We start from the raw sequence: 14,449 nt of genomic DNA on the forward strand, positions 1-14,449 counted from the left end.
ATAGATTTTTAAATCTAGTCTTGATTTTTAAATCAAGAAAGGGGCTGGGGTTAAAGTTTTACATGACCATTGTAAAAGACTGTGAAAAATCTGTAAGATAAGGTGCTAAAAGCAATCACATATTTTCAATAAGTTTTTTTTTAAAGTGTACTTTAACAATGTCCTCTTTTTTATCATAATAAAATGTGTTAGCCTTACAGAGTAAAACTTTTTCCCCAAAGAAAAGAGGGGTTCATGCTTTTTATTATGCCTGCTGGATCTTTAATAAACCCCCTGTTTTTACAATATCCAAAGAGCAGCAGGGATGGGCTACCAATGGAGCCTGTGAAAAGTTATTGAACCTATTTGGTGGATTGTATTAGGTTTAAAAAGTTGCCTGATGTGGCCACTAATGGTCTTGCTGGTAATGTTTTGACATTGTCTTTCCTTTCAGATTTACAATATTTTCAATGATGGTAATCTAGAATATAGTGGTTTGTCTCGTCAGTTCCTCTTCAGACGTCTTGATCCCTTCACTGAATACACTCTCGTTCTTGAAGCTTGTACAGCAGCTGGTTGCACTCGCTCTTCACCGCAGCAAATTTGGACAGATGCAGCCCCTCCTGCTTCTCAAATGGCTCCTGTAATCCATTTGGTGAATGCAACCAGCATTGAACTGAGCTGGTCTGAGCCAATTAATTCAAATGGAAAAATAATGCGCTATGAAGTTATTCACAGACACACCAAAGAAAATGCTTCAGGGGAAAATAGAACGACAGAAGAAGAGAACATTGTTTTCACAGAATATAACACTGGGAGTAACGCATTTGTATATCATGCTCAGCATTTGCAGCCGTGGACTACATACGAATATAAAATACGTGCCTGGAATTCAGCAGGCTACACTGATAGTCCTTGGTCTGCTGCAAAAACCAGCCAAGCTGCCCCAGAAGGCATGGCTGCTCCTATGTTCACTTATATCCCTCAAAATCCCAGCAAAATATGGATTTCATGGTCACTCCCAGAAAAAAGCAATGGTGTTCTACTGTCATATAAGCTCCAAAGAAATGATGTTCCCTATCCTTTTAGCTTTGATGCTTCAACCTTCAATTATACTGATCAAGGCCTGCTTCCATATACAGAATACAATTATTTAATAACTGCTTGTACCCTGGGAGGGTGCTGCTCTAGTGACCGTTCCAGAATACGGACATTAGAGGCAGCTCCAGCAATAGTCAGCCCTCCTACTCTAGAAGGTATACATTCAACCCAGATTAATATATCTTGGGCACCACCCCAAATTCAAAATGGTGAAATCATAAAGTACATTTTAAAGCTGAATGATGAAGAACAATATGTTGGAAAGAGTTTATTCAAGACAGTATTGAATCTACAACCTTATACTAAATATGACATCACATTGGTTGCCTGTACCAACGGAGGCTGCACTGTTAGTGCATCCCAATCTGCTTGGACAATAGAAGCTCCTCCTCTTAACTTAGATCCTCCCATGTTACTAGTGACAGATTCAGAATCTCTAGAAATTACATGGAAAGCTCCCAATAATCCAAATGGTAAAATCCAGATTTATGAGCTAAGGAGGAATGGATTGCTGGTTTATTCAGGTCTAGATAGACACTATAAGGACTTTATGTTAACTCCTGGAGTGGAATACATCTATACTGTTACTGCAACCAACAGCCAAGGGAGTGTCACCAGTCAGATAGCCAAGATAAGAACCGATCCTTCTGCCCCATCTGGAATGTCTCCACCTCTGTTGCATCCATGGTCCTTGCAGACAATTTTGGTTACTTGGGATCCTCCAGCAAAGATTAATGGTAACATAATCAATTATACTATCATTCTTCGGGAGCCTATTAAATCACAAAAGAAAGTGATTTATCTGGATTCATTCCATGATTCTTTTGGAAGACAGTCTTACAATTTAACAGAACTAAAACCCTATCACAGGTATGTTGTAAGCATATGCTGTAATGAGTAAATGAGGAGGGAATTCTTGTACTTTAGAACATAAATAAATTTCCCAAGGCATATTAGCTCACTGCATTCATGAAAAAACTGGGAGGTGCATGCATATTAGTTTGTCCATTGTAAGGATTGTTGATTAAATTTACTTAGTCAATCAGTTTTTTTTCCTTTTATAGCTAGCCTTTGCCAATCAGATTTTATATTTCTAACAAATTTAGTGTTGTGTTCTTTTCTGCCCAGATTTTCAATTCATATGATTAGATTCTTACTCGCCAAAAGACCTTAAATTACAATCCAGTGATTTTGAAGGAATGCATTTCTTCTTTGTTTGAATGTCTGCAAACTTTGTCTTGTAGAACATCTGTACTTTGTGTTACCTTTATATGTTGTGCAAAGCCTAGATTCTACTAGCTCATTTCTGATTTGTGTTTGTAAAGGTATGAAGTACAAGTACAAGCTTGCAGTCTTCTGGGCTGTACTCACAGTGAATGGGCATCCATACAAACTCTTGAAGCACCCCCTGAAATACAGCCAGCTCCTTTCATAGATGTCCAGTCAAGTCCTGATGGATTCCAGACTGTTCTTTCCATTGTGTGGACTGGCCCAAAGCACCCAAATGGAGACATCTTACATTATGAACTTTATCGAAGACAGCCATTACCCAATCAACACAATGTCAGCCTTGTTTATAATGGTTCATCCACTTCATTCAAAGACGACACGCTCCTGCCTTTCACTGAATATGAATATCAGGTACGAAAATGGGAGATTACAGTGAAAATTTCTGGGCATCTCACTGAGAAATTCTCTTTATCAAATGGTTAATATACAGTATCTTAGCAATGGTATTATTCCCTCTAAGAATTGTCAGTGATCACAGTGCTTCAAGATGGCATAGCAATTCCTCTTTATACATGAACTTGTTTTGTGATATAGCAAACTTGACAGATTGCCAGGGGCATGATGCTGAAAGGATATGAGTGCCTTCTACTCCAGTTCGGATGCAGATGTAACTCTTTCCCACATAAGGTCTAGAAATATACAAATTGGTGTGTGTGTGTGTGTGTGTGTGTGTGTGTGTGTGTGTGTGTGTGTGTGTGTGTGTGAAGAGGAGGAGTAGGAGTTGGTTTGTGTATATCTATTTCTCTCTCTTGTCTTGTTGGCTGACTTAGTCCCCATAAGGAGTATTTCAGTTAGCATATTATCTGAGTGATATAGTATATCCAGTGGTCTATTATACTGTACTTGTGACAATCAAGAGGCAACAATGGTTCCTTAATTCCAGTAATTATTCCTAGCATCTTTTGAACTGGACAGATCAGGATCTTGGGAACTTGGACAAATTTTGTCACTGAAAATTTTGGAATGCTTCTTGTAATTCTGCATAGGTGCACCTGGGATATAGATCGTTGCACATGGCAAGTTTCAGAGGAATGTTTGACATCACGGGAAAGCCTGTGTTTCATCACAGATGATGGCTCTTCAATTATTTGATTTCCTACTTCTAATGATGCCATTTTCTTTGAGCTTCAATGAGTTAACAATGAGAGAACTGCTAGAATGCTTTCTGGAATTCATCCTGTCACATTAGAGGTTGGAATCTCTGTGTGTCACACACACACACACACACACGCACACACACACACACACACACACAGAGAGAGAGAGAGAGAGAGAGAGAGAGAGAGAGAGAGAGAGAGAGAGAGAGAGAGAGAGAGAATACACTTAAAATAAGAGGTTTTATGCCGTTTTGGCAAACAGATACAGGCAGACAAACCAGAAGTTTTATGAAATCTTGGCAAACCGTAAGCTGGCTGAAGGAATCTAACTAAATAATATTTACATATTTTCCAATTGGCCCTATTTTTCCTAATCTCTGACAGTTTGGCTAATAATTGTGACAATCTCTGACCTTTTAAGGAAATGATGAGTTTCCTTTGGAAAATGTTATTAGTATATATTCAGCCTTCTGGTTTTAATTATTCAAATGATAGGAATCTTGATATTTCTTCTAGCACGCATCCTTTTAAAAGCATTTACGTGGGCTGTAACATACTGTATCGAGGACAACCTATCATTTTGCACAATGCTGCTCCCGAATGTTATATTGAACAATAAAGTAAGACCATATTTAGAAGAGATTTAAATTTCTTAAATTTAGGTTTAAGCAAAAGTGCAACTATCTACTTTACTTCTGAATTATTTGAACATTCTTACTGCAATTAAACCCAATCTTTTCAGAGATTGCACTCAAATTTAGATTTTACTAAAATGACCCAATTGAAACTATCAAACATTCTGAGCTTGCCAGTAATGGGGGAGGGTTGTGAAAATGCACTTTCACATGTTATGCATAAATATGCAGTTTGATAGCATCGAATGGCATCCACAAAGTTAGATTTCAGCTGAAACCATTAACACGCTGAATAAGTATTCAAATAAGTTGCAAGCCATTGCTCACTTATTTTTGTTTTGCTTGTTGTTTTATTTATCAAATCTTTATTAACAGCTACTTTGAAATTAGTCACTGATGCACTAAGCTATATATGCTACCAGTTATCAGTTTTATTCTGAAATGGAGAAGGTGTCTAGGTGAAAGAAAAAAGCATGTCTATATTCTTCTTAATATATATATATAACTATGTGTTGGGTGGAACACCTGGCCTACCAAATGTAAAGCAATCTGTTCTGCGTTTCACCCCAGTCTAGGAGCATCTTTTGCAGGCAGACGTCATTACTGTGAACACTGTAAATTCAAAATTGTGTGGCCATTTAACTCTTTGTCAGCCACAAAATTTTGAATATATATTGCTTGTAAGACATCTAATTCATAAGTGTAGGAACTGACTTTCACTATTATGCTGATGAAACCCAGATTTATTTTTCATTAAGCATCATATTGATTCTTCTGCATCTCTCTCAGAGCCGTGGTTGTTGGCCATAAAGTTTTAAATGCAACTAAATTTCCTGAAATGGAAAGAAGGCCTTTAAAAAATACTGTCAATCTTCAGAGTCCAGCTTGATGGTTCTGACGTTAACAATATAACTAAATGATAATATCTTTTCTTCGTTTTATTTCTGAAGCTTTAACAAACTCTTTAATCTAAGGCAGCATGAGAAAGATCTTAAGATGGAACAATTCTTTTCACACCAAGGACCCCAGGTTCAGTTCTGAAATCTCCAGTTAGAAAGGAGAGATGGACAAAGTACCAGACAACATGGTGGTCATGTCAACAACATTAATTGGAATGAGAAGAATCCTGACAGAGTTTGGCACTTACTTTAGGAAAGCATATTTACAGATAAATGATTCAAAAACTAAGGTGGCAATATTTATTAAAAGACCAAAGAGACATAGATGGGCATTAGATGATAAGGAGATAGAACAAGTGAGATCATTTAAGTATTTGGATAATAGGTTTGCTGAAATTTTATCAAGGAAAACTCAGATAGTATCAACAAGAACAATGGCCATGAAATAAATGAGAACCATTTGTTCTTTCTTTGCTCAAAGGTATAGGTATGTAAGCTTAAGTATCAATTTTTAAAAGATGGACAAGGAATGTCATATTATTTATAGTGTCTTACATCCCATTCTCTGAGACAAACGTTCACAGAACTTTGTTTTCAAACAATGCCAATAGCCTATTTGGGGGGAAGATACAAAGGTTTATCAACTACACATTGTTTATGCATTTGTAATAACTCACAGGTTTTTCCAGAATTTAATTTGACTCCTAAAATTCAAAGGCCAGCTGGAATACCTTCCAAAGAAGTGCAAAGAATTCCAATCAATAATTGCAATCTAGAGACCCACAACATGCTTTGATTTAAAAATGTTTCAGTTGAGATACTAATCATCAGAGCTGTGGTTTCTGTCTACCAAAGCAGGGCCTTTTCACTGGTGGCATCCGATTTATGGAGCATTTTTTTGGGGGGGGGTATTCTGCAGAACTGTTTTTATATTGGATTTTAATTCAAGAAATAAATGAAACTATCATTATTTATTCAGATATATGAAGCATCAGGGGCAGTGTTTGCCTTCAGGGTTTAATGACAGTGGTCTAAAACAACAGGTTTTTTATGTTTTGCTGGCAACGATTGTTGGTATCTTCAGAAGCAAGATGATCTATGTAGACCACAGGCAACCGAGCAGGGACTGATTGGGCTCCTATATTTATAGCTACGGTATTTGCTGTTTGCTGACTGCTGATTGGACTTTAGACAAGCTGATTTCCAATTGGTGCAGCTTAGTGAGGGCTGGTCTCTATGAAACATCAGAGAGAAACAAGAACAGAGGTGGGAGAAAACAAATCTCTTTATCCCTTTTCAGTGAGTGAAGTTGGTGATTAATCTTTGCACAATTGCTCAGGTAACTAAAAAGCCCCTGATTAATTATGATAAATTCATACATACAGATACAATAGTTACGAACCTGCTAATTCTTCATTAGGGCAAGACCTCTTGGGTTGTTGGTTTCCGATGTACTCGAACACTGTGATTGGCCTGTCTTTTAAAAAGACATTATTGTGAGTGTCGTGGGAGCGTATACATCCCCTGGGTGTTATGTGAATTGATACGGTTTCCTTGATTGTATCTTTTTATTTATACCGCATAATTTATGAGCTCTGAAAAGCAAACTAAAATGAGTGATGACTAACTACAGCCAAAGTAATAAATCAGCAGGCCTGAAAGAAGTAGTGATTTTGATCGAATCTATTGAATTAACTGTTGCCCTTAGTCAGTGCAGGTATTGGAAAGACCTTTTAATATCTGCTTATCTCTCTCCTGGGAGTGTTTTAACTATCTCATTATGTACCAATAGGAACAAATTATTAAATTGTCTGTCTTTTGAAGGTAAACATCCATGTTAGTTATGGATGCAATAAAATATTTAAAAGGAACCAAAGTTGTCTGAAGCTTTGATTTACCTTTTATATATATATATATATTTAAAAAATGTGTTTTTAATCCCTCTGTCACAAAATCAACCAATTGTGGAAACTTTTTTTTTAAGATGTTTTGTCTTAGTATGGCATTTATGTCCAGAGTTCAGTCGCCAGGTTTTATTGTCTGACAGATAAAAGTTGCCTATTTCTCATCCAAAAAACTTAGCAGGATTGGATACTGAAACACTGAAGGTTTTAATTACAAGGCAATCTTGATTAAATAGAAGGACATTAGCCACACGAAGATAATCTACAATAATTTGGAGACAGTGAAGATTTTTACCATGTCCCCTTCATCCATAAATGTTTTAGTTGATGCTATTGTTTAGAAAAATGAATGATTTGATTCCTATGAATTTATATTAATAATTGAATATGTATGATACTAATGTTATAGCTGAATATTACACTTTTGTTTCTGAGCCTGGAAATTGTATGAAAAGGTTTCATTTTTAGTAACTTTTAACTTGCTAATATTACATGTATATGTTCTTATGACCTGGAGCTGCCTTTTACAGTGACAGTGATTTTATCAGTGCTGATGGTGTTCAAATGATGGTCCAGCTGTTTTGGGGTTGCACCTAAGACACCTATTACTATGTCAAAGTAGTGCCTCACTGGGACTCCTATTATTACTATGGTTCATCATACAACCAGCCAGCCAGATGTTGAGACTGGATTTGGCATTTTTATCCACCTATCAAGTCCTTCTCAAGGATCTGGGATAGACAGATGTTTGATTTGTGGAGTTAAAGATATCATCTTAGAATGTAAACTGTTCCAAGGAAAGCTGTCTTTTGCAATTATTATTCCTCCTCCTCCTCTTCCTCCTCCTCCTTCCAACATATATAATTATTATTTTTTTGTATTCTTTACTTTCACTCTGTACAAGCATACTGTATGAGTCACACAATTTACTTAAGAGTCAACAATTCCAAAGAAACAGTATGATCCCTGAAATAAAAAAATAATAATTAGATGGCCATCTTGCAATTGAATAGTCTTATGACTTCAACAGAATACTTTTCAAATAGCTTTCAGACATTAGTTGCATAGCTGAGGCCACTAAAATTGGTTTCTTTTCTTGAATCTTCTAGCACCAATGATGTACTAGTGGTTTCTCGGTTGCAGTTGAAGCTAGATCCACAGTAACAAGGTCCATTATGTAGTTAAAACTCTTAATTTATGAAAGTATTTAGGACCTTTGGCTTCCTTTGCAAGGTTTGAAATAAATTCAAATCTTACAGCAGAAAATTAGGAGATAGCATAAGAGCAAGTTTTAGTACAGTTAGAACTGCCCGACATGAAAGCTTACTAAGGAATACTTAATACTAAAAAATCACACAGACAGTCCCCTTGTATTGCCATTTAGATCTATCATTCTGATTGATCACTGTGTGGTTCACTATTATTGAGTCTAATTTAACCCTATATATTCACACATCCATCTATTCCATCTAGTGCACCTGACATTCTACAAATTACTTACTCATGCAAATCGTGACCTCAGTCAACCTTTTATGATATTCGTGTTTAATTATACAAATGGTCTTTGATAAATAAGATTAAACATCCTCCCATATGTTTATTCTCTCCTTGATGAAAGTAAAATTTAATTTTCATGCAGATTTGTTGCAGGTCTTGTTTAATAACTGCTGAGTTTCATATAGTGTGCAGATCACCCTGGCTTTGTGAAGCTGACAAAAACAAAGCCATGTCCAAAGAAGAGCTTTAAACTAGATACTTTCTTGGCTATTACATCTTGGAATTCTAGAACTGAAGCCCCCTTCCCATGTGCATAAAATATTTGCAAAACCCTCATAAAGATTGTATTTTAGGCAATATATTTGTTGCTTTATTATCAGTTTAGCAATATTATCAACATATTACATGTTCAGTATAATCAGCTGAATATGAATAAACAGAACACTAAGAGTAGGCTGGATATATCGATTTGCTACACACAAATATTCACAAAGCTTTTAACACAGATTATTTATATTTAAATGTTAATAACACGGGTAACTTTGATCCATGGGTGCACTGTGTCCTTAACATTTCACATACAACTCAGCTCCAGCTCTCTTATGATCTCCATAGATTTTTTGCTACTGCAGGCATTCTGGACTAAGTATGTTGTGCTACTAAAGGAAGTTTGTGACTTGAGCTGATTGACCTCATGCCAATGATCAAGAATGCTAGAAGGTTTACTGCACTTCTATGTTATAACCTTTCCATGCTACTGAGTGTAACATTAAATAATTCAGAAGTAAATTGAATGAACATTGAATGAACATGAGAGATTGCTGGACGAGATGACTGTGAGAGCTGTTCAGTCTCTCACAGCCTGTCTTCTTAGGCTTCTGTGAATGCTCCAAAAATAGAAGATTTCAAGAAAAGACTGAACAGCCATTTGTCCAGAATAGTACAAGAATTCCTGCACTGAGCAGAAGCGGGAGTAAAAAACCTCCAAAGTCCTTTCAATCCTCCAACTCTATGGTAATATCAGGCATACTGTGGTAGCATTTACTCAGATGGAAAGTCAATCCTGAAAGTTGTTCATGTGAACGTAATGAAATGTTGACATGTATGATGATCTTTTAAAACTGTACAGTCCTTAAATAAACTTACTTTTGTTTTGTTTTGTTTTTTAATTTCCTAGTCCATTGGCTACCAAATCACTGGTTTACAGTGAAAACATAAAATCACATTTATCAGTGCTATTAATATTTAAATATAATAATAATTTTAAACGAGAGGTTCAGATCCCTTGTGGCAGCCCTTCAAGTATTGGATGACTGCTATCATGTCTCCTCAGTCTTCTCTTTGTTAAGCTAAACATACCCAGTTTCTTTAGCTGTTCTTCATATATTTAGTCTCCAGAACTCTTTTTATCTTTGTTGTGCTTCCATGCTATCCTAGGGCTTCAGCATCTTTTTTCTACTATGGTGACCAGAACTAGATGCACTATTCCAAACATGGTGCCACCAGAGTGATATAGAGTGGTATTATCACTTCCTTGATCTTGATACTATCCCTTTGTTGATGCTGCCCAGAATTGCATTGGCTTAGCTGGCAGCTGTGGCACACTGCTGACTCATACTTAAGTGGTAGTCCACTAGGCCATCTAGATCTGTCTCACAGTTACTACTGTTGAGGCAGCTACCACCTATTTTGTACCTATGCATTTGGTTTTTCCTGCCTAAGTGCAGGACCTTACTTTTCTTACAACTGAACAAGTCTGTCAAGATTCTTCTGAATCTTAAGTTTACCTTCCAAAGTGCTAGCAATTCCCTCCAGTTATGTATCATCCTTAAATTTGCTGAGCACCCCTTCAATCTCCTCATTTAAATGACTTATGAAGATGTTGAAGGGCACTGTGTCCAAGACAAATCCTTGAGGAACCACACAACATATTTTCCTCCATGTAGATGTAGTTTTATTAAGAACCACATGCTGAGTGCATTTGATTAGCAAATCCATCTGATAAAACAATGTGGGATAGACAATATCGTCTATCTTATCAAGAAGTAGGCTGCGGTCTACTTTATCAAATGCCTTACTAAAATCTAAATTTACTATACCCATAGCATGTAAGTAGCTTCAAACAACCTTTTTCTATATTTGGTTTTATAGTTGATAACAGCACCTTGAATTGCACCCAGAAGCAAACTATCAACCAGTGCAGCTCACAGAGCAGAATTGTTACATGGGCAGACTGAGGCTTAGCCATCACTGCCTGCACCACTGCATCCCAGACCAACTGAAGCTTCTGAGTTGTTTTCAAGGGCATCCCCATATTGAGTGTGTTGCAGTTGTTGAGCCATGGGGTGACTAGGAAATAAAGGACTATCAGAAGGGCCTCCTGAGCCAGGAAGAGAGGCAACTGGTGGACCAGATGGACCTGGGGAAAAACTGTCTTGGCCACAGATGCCACCTGAAATTACATTTCAAGGCAAGATAATGGTCTCAATCTAGTCACCTTGAGAGCTCACCAGAGATGAAAAGACCAGGGCTTTTTTTTTGTCACAGAACGCCCAGAACGGAGTTCCGGCACCTTTTTGGGATGGAACCTTGTAAGGTAGGCAAGGCGGGTTGTATGACATGTGTGAGTTCCGGCACCTGGAAAAGACAATAAATAAATAGTCAAATAAATACAGATGCAGACTACAAAAATGTTTGCCAAATTCAATTTGTTCTGAAGGCGATTTAGCATTCTCTGTTATTTTTTATTTATATATCAAACTTCTTAATTGCTCATCTCCCTCATTGAGGGGCTCTGGGTAGCATAGATTGGCTCTGGGCAGTGTAGTTAAATAAAGAAAAGCAGAAATGATATGGATTTTTTTTCCCCCGGAAGGATGTTTTAGGCCTGTTATAAACTCTTGTTTTTCAGGTTTGGTCAGTTAATTCTGCTGGCCGAACTGCCAGCAGTTGGATAAAATGTAAGACTGGCCCAGCCCCTCCTCAAGGGCTTCCTGCCCCTTTGTTTGAGACAGTAGCTTCTACTTCTGCTGTGGTCAATAGCCGTCCTCCTCTAAAGCCAAATGGAATAATCACCCTCTACAGGTTCTTCTCCAATGGCACCAAAGGAAAGGAGAAGGTGGTAAGTATGAATCAAACTCTTTGCGTTGATGAAATTTGTGGTTACTACTATTACTATTATTATTATTATTATTGAATTGTCCTCAATATTCCTCTTGATTGCATAGAATAATGGTATAGCACAGTGATGGCGAACCTTTAGAGACCGAGTGCCCAAAGTGAAACCCAAAACCCATTTATGTATTGTCGGGTGCTGGGTGGATGTGGCCCATTGGATGGGTGTGGCTGCGGTGGTAACAGCAGACTGGGTGGGACTAAAGCGAAAAGGTTTTATAAAACCCAGCTGAAAGCCTAGGACTGGAGTGACGGCACGCGTGCCCACATAGAGGGCTCTGCGTGCCACCTGTGGCACCCGTGCCATAGGTTCGCCACGACGGGTATAGCATATCTCAGACTAGATTTTAACTATTACTGATATGAAATTAAAAAATAAATTAAATCAACCTTTCCCTCAAAAAAGGGCATTGGTGAGGAAAGAAGGATTATAGGAATTGTCAAAATATAGGCAGTTTTGGGGATGAAAAAAAGTGGAAGTACCAACTTGCCAACCATGTCTATCAGTTTGGGTATTACTATTCAAGGTCTGGTTTAGTCACTGCTTCTTCTTAGGAAGCTATATGCCTTTTCTTGGTCTAAACCTATCTAGGATTAGGTCAGAGAGCCAGCAGAGTCTTGTGGTTAAGGTGATGGACTAGAACTAAGGAGACTATGAGTTTTAATCTTCTGCTTGGCATGAAAGCTGGCTGAGTGACTTTGAGCCAGTCTCTCAGCCCAGCCTACGTCATAAGATTGTTATAGATGTTGTTGGGAAAATAGGAAGAGGGAGCCTGAAATACACCTTCTTGACTTGTAAAAAAAATGAAGGCAGGATAAAAATCCAATGAACAAATATATAGTTTATCCAGCTGAGCCTTGTGCAGTACATGGACTACTTGCATGTCAGTGTCTACTTCTGCTTTTGTTCTGTTTTCAGCTCTCAGAAGGCACTACTGCTCAGCAGACAATCCATGGACTTAAACCTTTTACCACTTATTCTATTGGGGTTGAAGCTTGCACATGCTTCAACTGCTGCAGCCAGGGGCCAATGGCTCAAGTCACCACCCAGCCAGCTGCACCCACCCAGCAGCCTTCTCCCCATATACAGAACCTGACGTCAAGAAATGCTTCTTTTCTCTGGGATGCTCCTCAGGAACCCAATGGCATTGTGAGAAGGTAACTGCTCAGATATAATCCGCTATGGGTGGGAATTCATACCTACTTATTGCTTTAGTAATGCTCACTATCCTGTCTCTCACTTCTCTCATTTTTTTCTGTGCCTTTCCTTCTTTTCCTTTACCAAGGGAGATGTGTATTTGTGTATAACCCCCTTCCTTTTCTGCACTTTACTTATTCATAAAATAGTTCTGATGTACAAAATGAATCTGATAATATATGTAATAATCTTTATAGAACTACAAAAATTGATACATCAGAGGTTTATTAATCCTATCTTCATTGTTTCATAAATAACTCAAGGTGTTGAGCATACCTTATACTCTTCTTCCTCCTATTTTCCTATTTAGTAGAATTTAAGTGTCTAACATGTATTTATATAGACTTTTGAAACATAATATGAATTAGAATTTGATACTGATTCTGAAAATACAACTGTGAAGTCTAGGCAATGGGAATTATCCTTATTCATCCCTAATTATTGAAAATATTACTCCACTGCCTCACTGAAATAATGGCGTACCATTTTCCTATAAAGTCATGCACAGGCACATAAGTAGAATGAATGGGATATATAGAACTCTAAAGCAATTAAGCTGGATGTCAACCTTTTCGTTTTATCAGCATTTGATATTGGGAAGGATAAACTCACATTTGCCAGAAAGGATTGACTTCACATATTGTGATAATTTACGGTTTGCTTAGCTATGATTTGCTAAGTAAGCTAAATTATCTTGGTTCACATATACATTCATCATAATGTGAATGGATTGCTCATCAACTAAGCCAGAAACAAGCCATATTACAGTTGAAAGCAATATGCAAACACAAGTGATGTGTTTATTATTGATTTCTTTTCTTATAGATATGAACTCCACATGTACACATCCTGTCTTCCTTGGTTACTGCCCATAGAAAGAGTTTGTAAGCCTGGACCTATTGAAGTGAGATATAGTGGGAAAAACCGGCATTCTAGTGTGAGTGACCTTCAGCCTTACACAACCTACAAACTGAAAGTGGTGTCCTACAATTCAGTTGGAAGCACTACTTCAGAATGGATTACTTTTACTACTGAAAAAGAGGGTGAGTTTCTACAGATAAAAATAAGGATCTGGATTTGATTTCCATCACTTTTAGGAATGCTTTGTTTCCAATCATAACCATTGAGGACTGAATTGTTATTCTTAGTATGGTAAAAGAGGCTATGTAACTGATACCTTATATAGCAAGCAAAAACCTTAATTTGTTTTTCTTTTAATAGGATTTTTGTTAACTGGGTTTTCAAAAATACCATTAATTTCTGCCTACTTGGTAGCTTTTTAAAACAGATGACTGAAAATGGCCAATTTATAAGTTTTTTATAATTTACTCTTATTATTTCTGCAGTTTATAGTAAACAGATTTTCTTGTTCCTTGCAAAAATCAGAAGTGAGTATAAATGTGAAAATGAAAAATTAAGCAAATTTGTCAAACCCTTTAGCTGTTTACATAGTTTCAAGACTGTGCAGCTTTTGTGGTATGTTAAAGGGTTGTGAAATCAGAGGATTTTACTGTTATTGAAGCATATTTTCCAAATGTTAGAAATAAACTTAAACAAAAGCAGTTGAAATAGGATTATATTACCCAACCAAGTTTCTTTTTTAGCCAATCTCCTATAATTTTATTCAGTTTTAAACTTCATCCAATAAAAGTCTCTTCCAATAATAATTAGAATT

General features: G+C 37.0%; 1 protein-coding gene across 1 annotated transcript in view; it reads left to right on the forward strand.

The window, feature by feature from the left end:
* USH2A (usherin) overlaps positions 1 to 14,449 on the forward strand; it is a gene marked incomplete at its 5' end in the record, with an annotated part of 188,964 nt that overhangs the window by 161,723 nt on the left and 12,792 nt on the right. The window contains 5 exons of the mRNA XM_015818019.1: positions 434 to 1,950; positions 2,406 to 2,721; positions 11,314 to 11,523; positions 12,496 to 12,734; positions 13,600 to 13,817. Coding sequence (XP_015673505.1) covers positions 434 to 1,950; positions 2,406 to 2,721; positions 11,314 to 11,523; positions 12,496 to 12,734; positions 13,600 to 13,817 — 2,500 coding nt within the window. The remainder of the gene's footprint in view (positions 1 to 433; positions 1,951 to 2,405; positions 2,722 to 11,313; positions 11,524 to 12,495; positions 12,735 to 13,599; positions 13,818 to 14,449) is intronic.

This window comes from Protobothrops mucrosquamatus, unplaced genomic scaffold (assembly GCF_001527695.2).
Source record: "Protobothrops mucrosquamatus isolate PMUCROS unplaced genomic scaffold, P.Mucros_1.0 scaffold665, whole genome shotgun sequence".
NCBI classification, from domain to species: domain Eukaryota; kingdom Metazoa; phylum Chordata; class Lepidosauria; order Squamata; family Viperidae; genus Protobothrops; species Protobothrops mucrosquamatus.